The following is a 15,501-nucleotide window of genomic DNA, read 5'->3' as shown; positions in this document are numbered from 1 at the left end:
GGCTCGACTTCCAGCTTCCCTATCCACCTGAGCCAGAGAGATCCTGTTCTGTTTTTAACTCGTTCAGATGTGAGCTATCTTTGGGTCACTTGTGGGGTGATACAGGGCTTTGTATCTGGACCATCCACGCACATGTACTGTAAGGAATAAGAAATACCCCGATTTGCTTTTCCCACGTCCGCCACACTGGGATAGGGGACAGGGTGTGCCGAGCAAGCCTCTGAAACTCAGAAAACACATACACTGGAGGATCTTGTGGCCGAGCCCCTCTGTGAGACCAGGAGGTAGCAGGAAATGGCAGCCAGGGGCTGTGGTTTGGGACGTCATCGGATCTCAGTCACGGTTTGCTTCTGCCACTTACTCGATAGGCCACTAAATGACTCTTAGGATCTTTGTAAAATGGGAGACTGGTTCCTAAGTTATCAGGTTACTGTAAGGATTAAACGCGATGTGACAGAGTGAATAATACCTATTAATAACATTTTTGCCTTTAGGCTCATAGCTGAACAAGAAATGAGGTAACAGGTGGCGAATGAGTGGCACCACTCACACCGAAGGGGATGTGAAGGGGCTTATCCCATGGGCAGGACGGGACGGCCCGGCGGGTGCCGTGGTACCTGGCTCCTGCGTGAAGGGTTCTTTCGTGCTCAAGAGCAGCTCGTCAAAGTCCAAGGACGTGATGCTACTTCCCTGGCTCAGTCGGAGATGGTGTCGTGTCCCCAGAGGGAAGACTTTTTGCTGGAGCTCTTCGTGTGAGGATTTCTAGAGCAAGAACAACCAAACCCAAATCAACGAGGGCTTAATCAGGACTGAAGTTACTTGATTCTGACCTATTACAGTGTTCAAAGTTCAACGTAATTGCTAAAACAAAAGAAAACCATTTGGATATATAAAGGTTATTTGGCTTTTGCAAAATGGAAAACATCTACGCCCCCGATCCCAGGAATTCAGGAATGGCCTCTGCCGGTCTAGAACTGTAGCAAAGTGTACATGCTGAGGTATGGACGTGTGTTTTACACGTGGGGTTCTTTACTTCCAGATGCTGATCTCCCTGAGGATGGTAAGCAACATTTCTGAGCCTCCTCTGTACAAAAGGCTGCTGGAAAGCCTCAGCCCCAGGCAAGAGGGTTGCTTGTACTTCTTTTTTCCAAACCATTCCACTTTAGGGACATCTTGATAAGAAAAAGTCTTCTCTCTATCAAACTCAACACCCAGAAAACAAATAACCCAGTGAAGAAATGGGCAAAAGACATGAACAGACACTTCTCCAAAGAAGACATCCAGATGGCCAACAGACACATGAAAAAATGCTCAACATCACTCATCATCAGGGAAAAACAAATCAAAACCACAATGAGATACCACCTCACACCTGTCAGAATGGCTAACCTTAACAACTCCGGCAACAACAGATGTTGGCGAGGATGCGGAGAGAGAGGATCTCTTTTGCACTGCTGATGGGAATGCAAACTGGTGCAGCCACTCTGGGAAACAGTATAGAGGTTCCTCAAAAAACTAAAAATAGAACTACCCTACGACCCAGCAATTGCACTACTAGGCATTTATCTACGGGATACAGGTGTGCTGTTTCGAAGGGGCATATGCACCCCAATGTTTATAGCAGCGCTATCGACAATAACCAAAGTATGGAAAGAGCCCAAATGTCCATCGATGGATGAATGGATAAAGATGTGGTATATATACAATGGAATATTACTCGGCAATCAAAAAGAATGAAATCTGGCCATTTGCAATTACGTGGATGGAACTAGAGGGTATTATAGTAAGCGAAATTAGTCAGAGAAAGACAAATATCATATGACTTCACTCATATGCGGACTTTAAGATACAAAACAGATGAACATAAGGGGAGGGAAGCAAAAATAATATAAAAAGAGGAAGAGGGACAAAACATAAGAGACTCTTAAATATGGAGAACAAACTGAGGGTTACTGGAGGGGTGGTGGGAGGGGGGAGGGGCTAAATGGGGGAGGGGCACTAAGGAATCTACTCCTGAAACCATGGTTGCACTATATGCTAACTAACTTGGATGTAAATTAAAAAATAAATTAATTTTTAAAAGAAGAAAAGAAAACATCTTCTCTCGATAAAAATGCCTGCCTCCGTTTTAGCTTTAAAAGATAACTCTTGCAATTATATTACTGTTGATGATAATTATTGCTGGTGCTGAACTGGTGGGTATTGGTAACAACAATGACCCCGCACAACACCCCGTGAGGAGGTGATAGGAGTCACTTCTGTTATCTGGTGGTGGGAGGGGGGGCGGGGGGGGTGGGGAGGAAGCAGCCTCACAGCAGCTAAGGACCTTGCCTCAAGTTCCCACAGTCGGCCAAGGGCAGGTGCAGACTTGGGACGCCTCAACCCTCAGCTTGTGCTCTTTCTAATACTTCCTCAGATGATGCCGATTCTAGAAACCACCCCCGAGGCGTCCAGAACCGTAATGACAGTAATGGGGGCCCAGAGTCAAAAGCCCACCTCTGCGGTGTCCAGAAAAGGCTTCTCCCCCTGAGAATTCAACGAGGCATCCAGAGGTCGATGCACTTGGCAGCTCCCTCCCCGCAATTCCTCTTCTTTCTAAAGACTGAGCACCAGTTGAGAGGAAGGAAAATCGGGCTCCCTCTCAGGTTTGTCTCTGCCCTTCTGGCTGGTCACACTTGGAAACTGTTTCCCTGTGCATTTTCTAGAAACTAGACCCACGGACGCACGCTGAGTTTACAGTTCACATCACCAAGTGGCCCACACTTCCCATCTTCTGGACATCTTACGAGGTGGAGACACTTGCTCTTCTGAGTTTAATTAGTGGGCATCAAACCATGTTATTCTCCAAAGCTATTAACTCTCTAGGGTTCATCAGGTGGGGCAGGATCTTTGCTTTGCGGTTCAGAACGGTGGCTTTGCATCGAGAGCAACCATCACAGCTGTGCGACTCTGGGCAGGGAAGTCTGTTCGCCCGTTCCCTCATCTGTACAATAATCATAGTTCCTGCCCCACAGGGTTGTTGTCAGATTCACTGAGACAGCAACATCAAGGGTGTAGGCGCGTCCAGCCCAGAGTCGAAGATAGAGGAATGTAACCCTGCTCCTTGCTTTCCTTCCAGAACAACTCAAACCTGAAGCCAGCAGGTGGGGCTGGCCTAATGTGGGGTGAGGAGGGCTGGTTCCAGAGACCGTCCCTGTGGGGGGGTCATCACCGCACAGGTGACAGGCCTGGGCCTGGAGACAGGAGTCCCCACAGACGATAGCCTGGCACAGAGTCAGAGCCCAAACATCCTGGGGCCCGCCTGGGCGGGGTTGGCCCCACAGTGGCGAGGGTGACTGGGGCGTCCCAGTGTGGGGTGTCGCAGTTCAGGTGGGGTGAGAAGGGTCCACTGGAGGGTGGAGAAAGGCAGTGAGGGTTACACCCGGGGGGCTGATCAAATTAATAACTACATCAAGGAGAATGGGGGCTCGGCTTCCCATTGTTGGAAAAGACATGGGAATATGGAAAGGGAGGACATCAAGAGGAACCCACTCGGGGGTGAGTGGTGTTAGAGAAGGGTTGGTGTGAGCTGTGTGTGTGTGTGTGTGTGTGTGTGTGTGTGTGGTGTGCATGTGTGGTGTGTATGATACTGAGAGATCCCGGGGATAGTGACATCCCAGTCAATGAGATTACCTGGCACCTGAATCTTGACTTCTAAATTCTGTTTTCCATGAAAAGAAACCAGGCTCCTGGAGAAATGTCTGATTCTAGGGCCAGGCAGTTCTGTGCCAGAGAATGAGAAAGTTCTCCAAGGATGACGGCAGTTAAAAAAAAAGCTTGATGTGGGTACATCAGAAGGACACAAAGACCAACTTAAATGGGCTCTCATAGGCCAAATTGGGGACAATTTCTATTCAGTGTTGTACTGGAAGTTCTGGCCAGTGTAAGAAGGCAAGAAAAAGATATGAAGGGCATCTAGATTTGAAAGGAAGAGATTAAACTGCTTTTATTCACAAACAACATGATCATCCTTATGAAGCATTGTATGGATTCTACAAAAACAAAAAAGCGATAGAACTAACAAGGGTGTTGGGGGCGCCTGGGTGGCTCAGTCGGTTAAGTGACAAACTCTCACTTTTGGCTCAGGTCATGACCTCATGGTTTGTGGGTCGGAGCCCCGCATCGGTCTGTCTCTGTGCTGGCAGAGCAGAGTCTGCTTGGGATTCTCTCTCTCCCCCTCTCTCTCTGCCCCTCAGTAGCAGGGGGTTTAGCAATGTTGCTGGATATAAGATCAATATACAAAAATCAGTTGTGTTTCTATATACAATATAGCAACAAACAATTGGAAGACATTTAAAATGCCATCAAAAAATCCAAAATAGTGAGGGATAAATCTGATAAAAGATGGGCCTGTACACACTGCTGAGAGAAATATGAACTCCTAGAAATATGGTGGTAATGTGATTTTTTTTCTTCATTTGAAATACTTTCCTATCTTAAACAAAAAGAGCACCTTCCCACGCAATTTTTCTTTTCTTTTCTTTTTATTTAATTAATTTATTTTGAGAGACAGAGAGAGTGAGCAGGGGAGGGACAGAGAGAGAGGGAGAGAGAGAACCCCAAGCAGGCTCCACACTGTCAGTTTGAAGCCCAATGTGGGGCTTGAACTCACTAGCCGTGAGATCATGACCCGAGCCGAAACTAAGAGTTGGACACTTAACCAACTGAGCCACCCAGGCGCCCCCACACCCAATTTTTCTTACATGCAAAGGGGTAAACGGTAACTTCACAGTGGAGAAGAATGACACTTTTTCATCAAGGGATCCACACCAACATCATTGGTAATGGGACAAACTATGACTGTGTGCCACCTGTTAGGACACAAGGAGGACACAGAATCCATCTGTGAACCCTTTCCATTGGATCATAACCCAGATTGCATCAAGAGGAAAACCAGGAATATCCAAACTGAGGGACATTTTAAAAGTGGCTGGCTGGTGATCTTTAAAAGTGTCAAGGCCATTAAAGTCAAGGAAAGATTAAGTCCTGACAGAAGGGACAGCTAAAAGCCACATGTGATTTGAAACGTACTTCTGTTATAAAAGACATCATTTGGACACCTGGTGAGTGAGGCCTGAGGATTATCTGGTAATGTGATGAAATTTCCTGATTTTGATAGTTACATTTTGGTTGTTCGTGGGAGGCACGCACAGAAGCACTTGGAGGCAATGGGGCATCAGATCGTCAACTTACTCTCCGAGGTTAAAAAAATAAAAAGTTCTTCTAATAATACTTCAATTTTCCTTTTTTCTGTCTTTCTTTTGTTTTTTAAGCAGCTCAATGCCTAGTGTGGAGCCCGACATGGGGCTTGAACTCCTGACTCTGAGGTCAAGACTTGAGCTGAGATCAAGAGTCGGATGCCTAACTGACTGAGCCACCCAGATGCCCCATGATTCAGTTTTTCTATAATCCCATGCTTGTTCAAAAATTTAAAAAAGAGGGGCGCCTGGGTGGTTCAGTCGGTTAAGGGGCCGACTTCGGCTCAGGTCATGATCTCACGGTTCGTGGGTTCGAGCCCTGCGTCAGGCCCTGTGCTGATAGCTCAGAGCCTGGAACCTGCTTCAGATTCGGTCTCTCCCTCTTCCGCTGCCCTTCCCCCCTTGTGCTCTCTCTCTCTCCCTCTCTTTCTCTCTCTCTCAAAGATAATCATTAACAAATCAGGAGACTATAGATGCTGGAGAGGATGTGGAGAAACGGGAACCCTCTTGCACTGTTGGTGGGAATGCAAACTGGTGCAGCCACTTTGGAAAACAGTGTGGAGGTTCCTCCAAAAATTAAAAAATAGATCTACCCTATGACCCACCAATAGCACTGCTAGGAATTTACCCAAGGGATACAGGAGTGCTGATGCAGAGGGGCACTTGTACCCCAATGTTTATAGCAGCACTTTCAACAATAGCCAAAGTATGGAAAGAGCCTAAATGTCCATCAACTGATGAATGGATAAAGAAATTGTGGTTTATGTACACAATGGAATACTACGTGGCAATGAGAAAGAATGAAATATGGTCTTTTGTTGCAACGTGGATAGAACTGAAAAGTGTTATGCTAAGTGAAATAAGCCATACAGAGAAAGACAGATACCATATGTTTCCACTCTTAAGTGGATCCTGAGAAACTTAACAGAAGACCATGGAGGAGGGGAAGGAAAAAAAAAGTTGGGAGAGGGAGGGAGCCAAACCATAAGAGACTCTTAAAAACTGAGAACAAACTGAGGGTTGATGGGAGGTAGGAGGGAGGGGAAAGTGGACGATGGGCATTGAGGAGGGCACCTGTTGGGATGAGCACTGGGTGTTGTATGGAAACCAATTTGACAATAAATTTCATATTAAAAAAATAAAAAGAAATAAAGAGAAGAAAAGAAAATTAAAAGACAGTAACTATTGTCATTATAATCATTATGATCTAGAATTGCCCTGTCCAATATGGTAGCCACTAGCAACAGGTGGTTATATCAATTTAATTAGAATCCTAATTAAAAATTCAGTCCCTCCATCTCTGAAGCCACATGTGACTGATGGCTACCATGTTGGACAGCAAAGATAAGGAGCATTTCTATCATCATGAAAAGTTTCACTGGACAGTGCCGTTCTGGAGACCAGAATCCTGGATGCCCTTACGTGAAATGTTCCCAACCTAGGGTTGGCGAACACCAAAGAAAGGTCCAGAAACTCTTGGCATTCAACAGTGGGTCCTAAGACCTCACTTTGCTAAGAAATTTCTAACAGGAATTGCGATGTGTTTTTATAACGTGCCCTGAGTTCTTCACCCAGGGTGACAGACCACAGAGGCAATAAAACACTTTCATAAAACAGACCTCAGGGCCACTCACCGACGTGCTAGTCTGGGGTCCGGAAGCATCCCGGCCTATTTGCTCAGATAAGCCCAAGGCTTGCAGGGATGGCTGTGCGGAGATGTCCCCTGGTTCTCCGGATTCTGACGGACCGGGGGCTCCTCTGTCTTCGGGAACAGCTTCCCTGCCCACATGTTCATACAGGTATGTGGGGCCCGCTTCCTCTCTGGACATCTCCGCAGGACTTTTGTATAAAGAAGCCAGATCCGTAGAACTGACTTTCCCTTCGGGTGATGTGCCTTCCATATCGGATTCGAACTCTCCTTCAGATTCAAATTCCTCTTCTGTCTCCGCTTCCTCAATACTTTCGACCTCTCCCTCAATCTCGGTCTCTCTTTCAGTTGTGACTTTCTCATCGTCTTCAGAAAGCTTTGCGGCATCGACAGCCTCGTCATCGTTCTGGTCACTGCTCCTCTCTGTTGGTGGGATCTATAGATGCGTGGCAGGGGGAAAAAAAATCAGGAAACACAGTATAAGGCGCCCTGTGAAGTTTTACTCTTCATTGTGTAATTATGCGGACGGGAAAATCGCATCTGTACACGTCTGAGTGTCACTGAGAGAATACGCTCCACACTTTATCTGTTCCCTCCAGTGTTTGTGATTTTTGCGTCCTTTGCTATAGAAACCGAATTCCGAAAACCTCAGGGTGATCTGAGTGGGAGACGGGGGTGGGGGGCATCCTGACTAGCCACCAACACTCAAGAATGGGAAGGAAGGAAAACGAGTTTCTCTGCGATGGGATGGAGTCTGTTCTAGTGCAAGGTACAAGATCACTGTACGGTCTTCTTGAACAGCTCTTAACTCTTTAATTCCCAGTGACTACAAGCCCAGCACACACAGCCCACCCCACAGGGAACCTTACCCTGTCGCCTTCAACACTCTGGTCCCCGCCTTCATTATTCTGGTCCTTCTCTCCTTCAGCAGTTGATTCGCCTTCTAGCTCAGACCTGGGTGCAGATATACAGTCTAAGTTTCCAATAACAGCGTTCTTTTTCTTAGCATTTATTACCTCCCAGTGTCTGTATATATTCTTATTTACTTGTTCATTATCTGCCTTCCCTCTAGGCTGTTGGCCATGACTTTGTTATGTTTTGTCACCAACCCCAGCACTAGATCATACCTGTTACATGGAGGGAGGGAGTGCCACAAAAGAGTCGCTGTACGAATGAATGAAAAATAATTATGGAAACATCAAAGGGACAGCGTAAGTAGATTACAACAGAAAAGTCACCCTGAATATATATATATATATATATATATATATATATATATATATGAATATATATATATGTGTGTGTGTGTGTGTGTGTCTGGGACAAAACTGGGGAAAAGAAATACAAAATAAAAGAATGTTGCACAGAAGGGACAAATTCAGAGACCCTTGGTTAGTTTCTCCATGATTTCCATAGTACAAGAATGTCATGACTTACATTCTTTTTTTTTTTAATATTTATTTGGGGGGAGAGCACAAAGGGAGAGGGGCAGAGAGAGGGGGACAGAGGATCTGAACTTCAGCAGGCTCTGCACCGACAGCAGTGAGCCTGATGTGGGGCTGGAACCCACGAAACCACGGGATCTGAGCTGAAGTCAGATGCTCATCTCACAGAGCCACCCAGGTGCCGTATCATTTACATTCCTAAAATTATGTCTTCTAATGAAAAATACAAGCTTATTTTTTCAAAAAGTCAGACTAATCCAGAAGTGTGTGACACAGTGAAAATCCTCTGGGACTCTCCCTCCCCTTCTCAAGAGAACCACTAGTAATAGAAGAGATTTAAGGGTATATTCTTTCAAATACTTTTCTATGCATTTAATCGCGCGCGCACACACACACAAACACACACACTTAGAGATCACACTCTACATACTGTTTTCTATTTAGTCTTTTCATTTTCTGTAACTTGGAATTCTTTCCATATCAGTACATATAGATCGACTTTTTTTTTTTTTTAATGAAACACTACAGAAGCATCAAAAGTAAAAGGTCAAATTCTTTAAAATAGTTTCTGTCCTTTTAAATAAAGCTTGAGAGCACAGAGGCTGGTGGCAAGATCTTTACGTGGCTACTGTCTACCTGTGTGTGCAGGACGGTCACGCAGGGGCTTCCAGGCCACAGGGACCCTGACCCTTCCCCTCCCGCACCCCCTCCCCCCCCCCCCCCCCCCCCCCGGGCCTGGCGAGGGGGGAGGGGTCCGCCCTTCCAGGACGGAGGGGCGGGGCGGCCCAGGCCCACAGAGACCCCCACTCCCAGGCCTCTCAGCAGGCACAGCCAAGCATATTGTTGCCATGGTTACTGCGGGGCTAGCAAGTACGGGGGTTCAGGGAGCGGAGCGGCCAGAGCGAGGGGGACGCTGACAAAGGGATTGGAGACGGGAAGGGGCACGGAGGCTTGGGGGTGGCGGGGTTGGGGGGAGGCTGGAAAGCCCAACGGAGCGGGGATGGGAGGGGCGCAGGTGCGGGGAAGGGGGCGGTGAGGGGAAGGGACGCCCCAGAGGCTACGGCAAGGGGGAGGCGTGGGGGCGCTGCGAGACCCGCGACCCTCGCCCCGCTTACCCGCCGGCCGGTCCACCCGGCTCCGCCATCTCCCGTTGCTAGGCGACGCCGTCAACATCCGGCGGGCGGGGACCACGCGCGGGGCTGGCGCTGGCTGCGCGGCGGCGCGGCCTTTGTGCCACCGAAGCGCGCTAGAGGCGCACAGCACCGAAATACGTGCACACACACACTCACACACACATGGTTTGTCCGTCTCTGAGTCCGAGCTCTGTCCCGCCCGGCTCGGGTTCTGTAAAGCGACCACCGTGTCTACGAGCGTCCAGCCGGCAACTCCGCTGCCCCGGGCACCGGCGACCGCCAAGCGCCCCGAAAGTGGCAGGCGGAGGTGGGGGCTCGAGGGGCTCCGGAGCAGGCTTCTCCGTGGTGGTGGTGGGGGCCGGGGACCCCAGCCTAGTGTCCACCCATCCATCCTCATAACTGGGGGGGGGGGTCGGCGTCCCCTCCGCGGAGGTGCCGCGCGGACTCCGCGGCGGAGGACGGAGGCTCGGTGGCACTTTGGTGGGTGATGATCCCTTCCTACCCCAAAATAGGAAAACTGTAAACGGAGAGGCGAGCGCGCACGTGGAGCGTCCCAGGGGTCCTGCCTTCACTCCGCGTGGGGGACTCGGAGCTGCTGTCGGGGGCAGAGTCCCCGGGACCGGAATTGGGGAGGCCTGGCGCAGGGGACTTGAGTCTCGAGGGCGAAAGGCGACGGGGGAAGGGCCGGGTCGGACCAAGGGGTTGCGGGGTGGGGGGTGGGGGATCGTCCGGGAGCCGGGTTGGGCCCGGGGCTGGGCTGGGATCCCGGTTGGGCCGGGGTCGGGGTGGGGGAGCGGGCAGGTGGGGTCCGGGTTGGGGTCTGAGTCGGGCCGGGTTGGGCCGGGCTTGGGTCCAGGTTCGGTTTGAGGTCCCCGCTGGATCCGGGGCCGGGTTAGGCCCGAGGCCGGGTTGGGGTCCGTGTTGGGGTCTCGGTTGGGCCGGGGGCCGGGTTAGGGGCCGGGGCGGGCGGGATTGGGCCGGGGGCGGGCCGGGGGCCGGGCCTCGCCGCGCGTCCCCGCCCCGCCGCGCCTCACTGGCGGCGGCGGCGGCGGCGGCGGCAGCGGCGGCGGCGGCTCCGGGAGCCGGTGCGACTCCGGCCCGCGTTGCGGGACCCGGGTGGGTATCGGGCCCGGGCGGGGGCCGCGGGGGCGGGGCGCAAGGGGCCCGCGGGGGACCGGGCGGCGCCCCCTTGGCGGGGACGGGGTGGGAGCGCGCGCGGGGCGCTGGGCCTGCAGCGGCGGGGCCCGGGAGGGGCCGGGGTCCGGCCGCAGCCCCAAGAGGAGCGCGGCCCGGGCAGAAGCGGGGCGGCGTGGAGGCACCCCGGGACCACGCGGGGGCCCCTTGGGGACCCCCTCCGCGGCGGGCGCCGGCGCCCCGGGCTGGGAGCGGACCTAATTCGGGGAGACTCCGTCCCCGCCTGTCTGGAGCCGGCGGACCGGGGAACTTGCGGTCTTTGTCTGGCTGGATCGTCGGAGCACGCGAACGAGAACTTGTAGGGGGCCGCCGTTTGCACACACAGCCCCCCGAAGTGTGCTTTCCAGCCCAACAGCGCGCGCGCTCTCAGCATTGCTGGGCCTTAGGGTCGGGTGGTCTGGCTGTAAGCACCGCATGTCAGGAAACTCACTTCCTTTAGGCCTGGGCGCTTTCCCCCTCGTTCTTTACTTAAAAAAGAGAAAGAAAAAAAAATAGGCAATTTAGGGTTGCTAAATATACCCCAAGGAGCCAGAAGCCAGTGAATCTTGAAATCCCGTTGTTCCCACACTCGGAATTTGGTGCTATACGTTGGCCACAGTCTAGTTCAGGTTCTATTCGGAGATAGAAAAGACATAATATGTTCTCTTTCCCCACCGTGAAGTTTGCTCTGCTGCCGCACCAAGTTCACATGAGGGGGGGAGAGAGAGAGGCTGAGAAGAGAAGCGAGGCTGCTACCCCCCCCTCCATCCCCCCCTACCCCCTGCACTGGTCTTGTGGACACTTCTTTACCGCCTGAAGGTCCTAGTTCTTGTATCGGGGAAGTGAGAAATGGTTCTCAAAAATGGCCATGTGCTGGGGTGCCTGGGGGGCTCAGTCGGTGGGGCCTCCAACTTCGGCTCAGGTCATGATCTCACCGCTCTTGAGTTAGAGGCCGGCGTCAGGCTCTGTGCTGACAGCTTGGAGCCTGGAGCCTGCTTTGGATTCTGTGTCTCACTCTCTCTCTGCCCCAACCCACTCTCATTCTGTCTCTGTCTTTCACAAAAATAAATAAACATTAAAAGAAAAAAAAGATGAAAAAAAAAGAAATTCCTCGTTAGAGGGGCGCTGGGTGGCTCAGGTCATGATCTCGCGGTTTGTGAGTTCGAGCCCCGCGTCAGGCTCTGGGCTGACAGCTTGGAGCCTGGAACCTGCTTTGGATTCCGTGTCTCCCTCTCTCTGACCCTCCCCTGCTTGCGCTCTGTCTCTCTCTCTCTCTCTCTCAAGAAAAAATAAACATTAAAAAAAAAAAAGAAATTCCTCATTAGGAATATTAACATTAACTGATTAGTGACTACTGAATGCTTTTAAGAACCATGAAAACTTGCAAAGTAGGGATTGCCTCGTAGTAGTAACTGAGGGGTTCAAGAACAGCTGCCCATTGTTGGTACTGGGAGGCGAGTTGTATGCTAAATGCGGTCGTTATGTTTTCTGTGACACTTGTTGGCTTGTGGAGTGTTTACGGTGAGCAGCGGCTCAGTATATGGCTACAGAAAGTTCTTAACAACGCTCCAGCGTTGATGGTTGCCGTGTACATAATTTCTGATTATTATGCATGACGTCACGTAACCCTAAAAACAAACCCATAAAGTCAGGACTGAGGTTGTCCCCATTTTGCAGATGGGGACCCTGAGCCTCAGAGAATAAATTCCCCCAAGTTCATGCACCTAGGGCCGGCAGAACTGGAGGCCTCCGGCCCGGGGCGCTCCAGCCCCAGAAACGATTATGCACAACACTGCCTCCCACCTTGGAACTGTCCCCTGCCGGTCACATGCACACCCTCTTCCTGACCCCTCTTTTTGCAGACAACGTGGTTCACTCTGCCTAGTGATTCATAAACATGCAGTGGAGTGGGGACTGATCCCATGTCACCACCGGCTGCTAATATCAGTCCACCTTCATCCGGAAGGAGCCCCCCAGGGCTCGTGTACCGGCATTTGAGAAGACGGCCATCGGGTTTGCAGAAACGACCTGCGGAGTGGGCAGTGGTTGAAAACGTGGCCTCCGAAGCTGACTGCTGGGTTCACACATGACCCTGGTACTGAGCACTGACGTAGTTCCTTCATTTCCCCATCTGTACCATGCAGATAACACTGGCTTCCTCAAAAGCCTGCCACAATGATCATCTAAAGCACTTAGTGCCTGGGGTGCCTGGGTGGCTCGGTCGGTAGCTCAAGCGTGCCAAGTGCCTGTTACTATTTCTTTTTTTTTAATTTTATTAATGACCATCATTTGGGTTTTTCACATTTAGCAAATTGGTAAAAACATTTTGATTTTGTGTTTTCATTCGCTGTGTGTGCGGTCCCCCAGGCGGGGAGCTGCTCTGTGCAGGAGCGGAATTCATCCTTTAGGTATATTTCCACTCTTATCTTTGTGACTCGGCAGGGCGCTGGGTCCCTGCAGGCTGTTCCAGGGACCGGGGCGGCCTCCCCCGACACACAGCTGAGGGACCCGGAGTTTTTCCCAGGCCTGAATCCTCTCTTGTAAGAGTAGCCACTTAGTTTCATTCGGTGTCACGGTGCGGGGAGGATGGGCTCACAGCTTAACTGTGAAACCAGCTAGAAGCAGCAGAGGCCGGGGAGGGGTTTATTGATGTACGTTGTATGTACATCCTTGTAGTGTGTGCATGATACGGAAGTATGTTGACCTGACAATGTACAGAAAGGAAAGCACGTGTCTCAGGGAAACGGTCCAGGAAATCTCTGTCCTTCCCCTGTAGTGTGGTTGTTTTCGGTCCTTTGGCACTGGCTCTTACGTGTCTAATAAACCCACTTTGATGAGCTGTCTGGCGATACCTGATCTGAAGCGTGGCTTTTACTCTGTCTTCTGAACGAACATAGCCGTCCTCAGAGAGGACCAGGGTCAGGCCACTTGTAGACTAAGCGCGACGTCCCCGCGGTGGCCAGCTCCAGTCGTATGGAGCAGAATGGAAAGAACTCAAAGCCGACGTGCGGGCAGAATGGCTCTCCCTTCTCTCGCGGAGCCTCGGGCGGCGAGTCTGTCCAGGTGTTTGAAGTTGACGTAGGTGACGAGCCACCCGTAGGGACCCACCTGACTGCAGTGTGGCACAGTCGTCCCCGTGGTCTTTCTGGACCGGCCGCTGCAGAAACCGCCGTAAGCGGGGCGCGCCCCGAGCCTGTGCCCGCGCTGGCTTGCACGCTTTGGTTTCTGTGCCGGCGTTCCACACTGAGTGACCCTGAACTCAATAGTCTGATAAACTGGTCGTGACACGTGCTGGCTTTCTGAAATTGGGGCAAAGGGCATCCCTAACAGGTGTCAGTTTCCACTCTTTCGCTTTTCAGTTTCTGTAACTAGAATGCTTTCCCCAAGCAAGATCAACTGCTCCTTTTCAGGGATGTTGTCAATACAGCCCCCCCACCCCCGATTTGCTTTTTGTCTTGTGGGGTATTAGCTTTTCCTTTGCCACGGACAGAGAACCTCTGTGCATTCCGGTTTACAGGAATGTAGAGGTCAGGTGCACTAACCCACTGTTGGGCCGGGTGTCGCCTTCCGGGCTGGATTTGCACCTTTCCTTGCATTTTGGGTTCAGGCCTTCCTTGTTCCTCAATCCTGGTTCATCCTTAAGGTCAGTTCCACCCCCCAGGCCCTACTTCCTCAGCCTTTTGGGGGGAAAATTGTGTTTTGGTATTTGTTGTCAAGCAGATGGTCTCTCTCTCGAGAGGCAGAAGCCATGGGGTTTTCCAGGGAGTCGGTGATAATCGAAGTGACAGCTGGAGAGCCAAAGGAGGAAAGTCACAGCTAAGCTGACCACCACCTCCCCCCTCACTTCGTTTCTGTGACCGTCTTGTCCAGTCCTTTCCCGTATGGCCGTGGGTCCGAGCCTCCAGCACTGGGGCTTATGCTCTAAACTGGGTTCTTTCCCTTGAGATACAAGTTGATCGTCTGGTACGCAGAGGTCTTGCCCACAGCCACCCTATCTTGGGGTCACAGTCTTTTCCGTGGGAATCCTGAATGTGGCCTATATGCGGCGAATACATTTGTCTCTACAATAATCCCATAACTCGAAGGGAAGTCGACAGAGAGGAGGGGCTATGTCAGCCCGCAGGAGTCTTTTTGTTTGTTTGTGTTTGTTGATTTTTAAGAGAGTGAGAGGGGGGGAGGAGCAAAGAGAGAGAGAGATACAGAATCCGAAGCAGGCTCCAGGCTTTGGGCTGTCAGCACAGGGCCTGACATGGGGCTTGAACCCACCAACTGTGAGATCATGACCTGAGGCGAAGTCGGACGCCCAACCGACTGAGCCACCCGGGCGCCCCATCGGCCCGCAGGAGTCTTGTCTGGACAACGAGACTGGAAGACGACCCATCTTCCCCCAAAACCGTGTGCCCCAAGGACCCGGTTCCGGAGCCCATCTACCTGCAGGACTGACGTCGTCGCCCTTTGAACCGCAAAGCTGGGGCTTGCCCGAAAGACGGTGGTGCAGGCAGCCGGTTCTGGGAAGCGAGAGGCAGGTGGGGCCTCATTTGAGGTGTGTTAGCAGCAGATGCTGTGGGGGGGGTGGGGGTGGGGAGGGAACGATCCTTGTTGTCGTGTGTCTGGCTCGTGTTTAAATAGCATCGCCTTTTCCCCGGCTCCGGCTCCGTGTTGATCCGGCTTTGAGGGCAAAGCGGAGGAACCTGTTTCTGCTGGCCACATGGCAGGTGACCGGGGCTCAGGGCGTTTGGCTCCTGAGCAGTCTGACAGTGACAAGGCCAAGGGAGTAATGAATCACCTGTGGGCTTCATCCCATGACATGTCCCCCATACGTTTCTAGGGACCGCCCCCCCTCCCCCCGCCTGCCTCCCCCTGCC

General features: G+C 51.6%; 2 protein-coding genes across 4 annotated transcripts in view; one reads left to right on the top strand and one right to left on the bottom strand.

Moving 5' to 3' along the window:
* Window positions 1-9,501, bottom strand: part of CCDC40 (coiled-coil domain containing 40) — a 42,476-nt gene extending 32,975 nt beyond the window's left edge. For both annotated transcript variants that reach the window (XM_042966776.1, XM_042966777.1), the window contains exons 1-4: window positions 9,446-9,501; window positions 7,755-7,839; window positions 6,872-7,321; window positions 618-762 (exon numbers count right to left, since the gene is read on the bottom strand). In XM_042966776.1, the coding sequence (XP_042822710.1) occupies window positions 618-762; window positions 6,872-7,321; window positions 7,755-7,839; window positions 9,446-9,474 (709 nt within the window). In that variant the 5' untranslated portion in view covers window positions 9,475-9,501. The remainder of the gene's footprint in view (window positions 1-617; window positions 763-6,871; window positions 7,322-7,754; window positions 7,840-9,445) is intronic.
* Window positions 9,502-10,521: 1,020 nt separating this feature from the next.
* The window catches only part of TBC1D16 (TBC1 domain family member 16), a 71,336-nt gene continuing 66,356 nt past the window's right edge, over window positions 10,522-15,501 (top strand). For both annotated transcript variants that reach the window (XM_042966602.1, XM_042966601.1), the window contains exon 1: window positions 10,522-10,579. The gene's annotated coding sequence lies outside the window, so the exon portion shown is untranslated. The remainder of the gene's footprint in view (window positions 10,580-15,501) is intronic.

This window comes from Panthera tigris, chromosome E1, assembly GCF_018350195.1.
Source record: "Panthera tigris isolate Pti1 chromosome E1, P.tigris_Pti1_mat1.1, whole genome shotgun sequence".
Lineage (NCBI taxonomy): Eukaryota > Metazoa > Chordata > Mammalia > Carnivora > Felidae > Panthera > Panthera tigris.
This window is presented reverse-complemented; position numbering and strand designations above follow the sequence as displayed.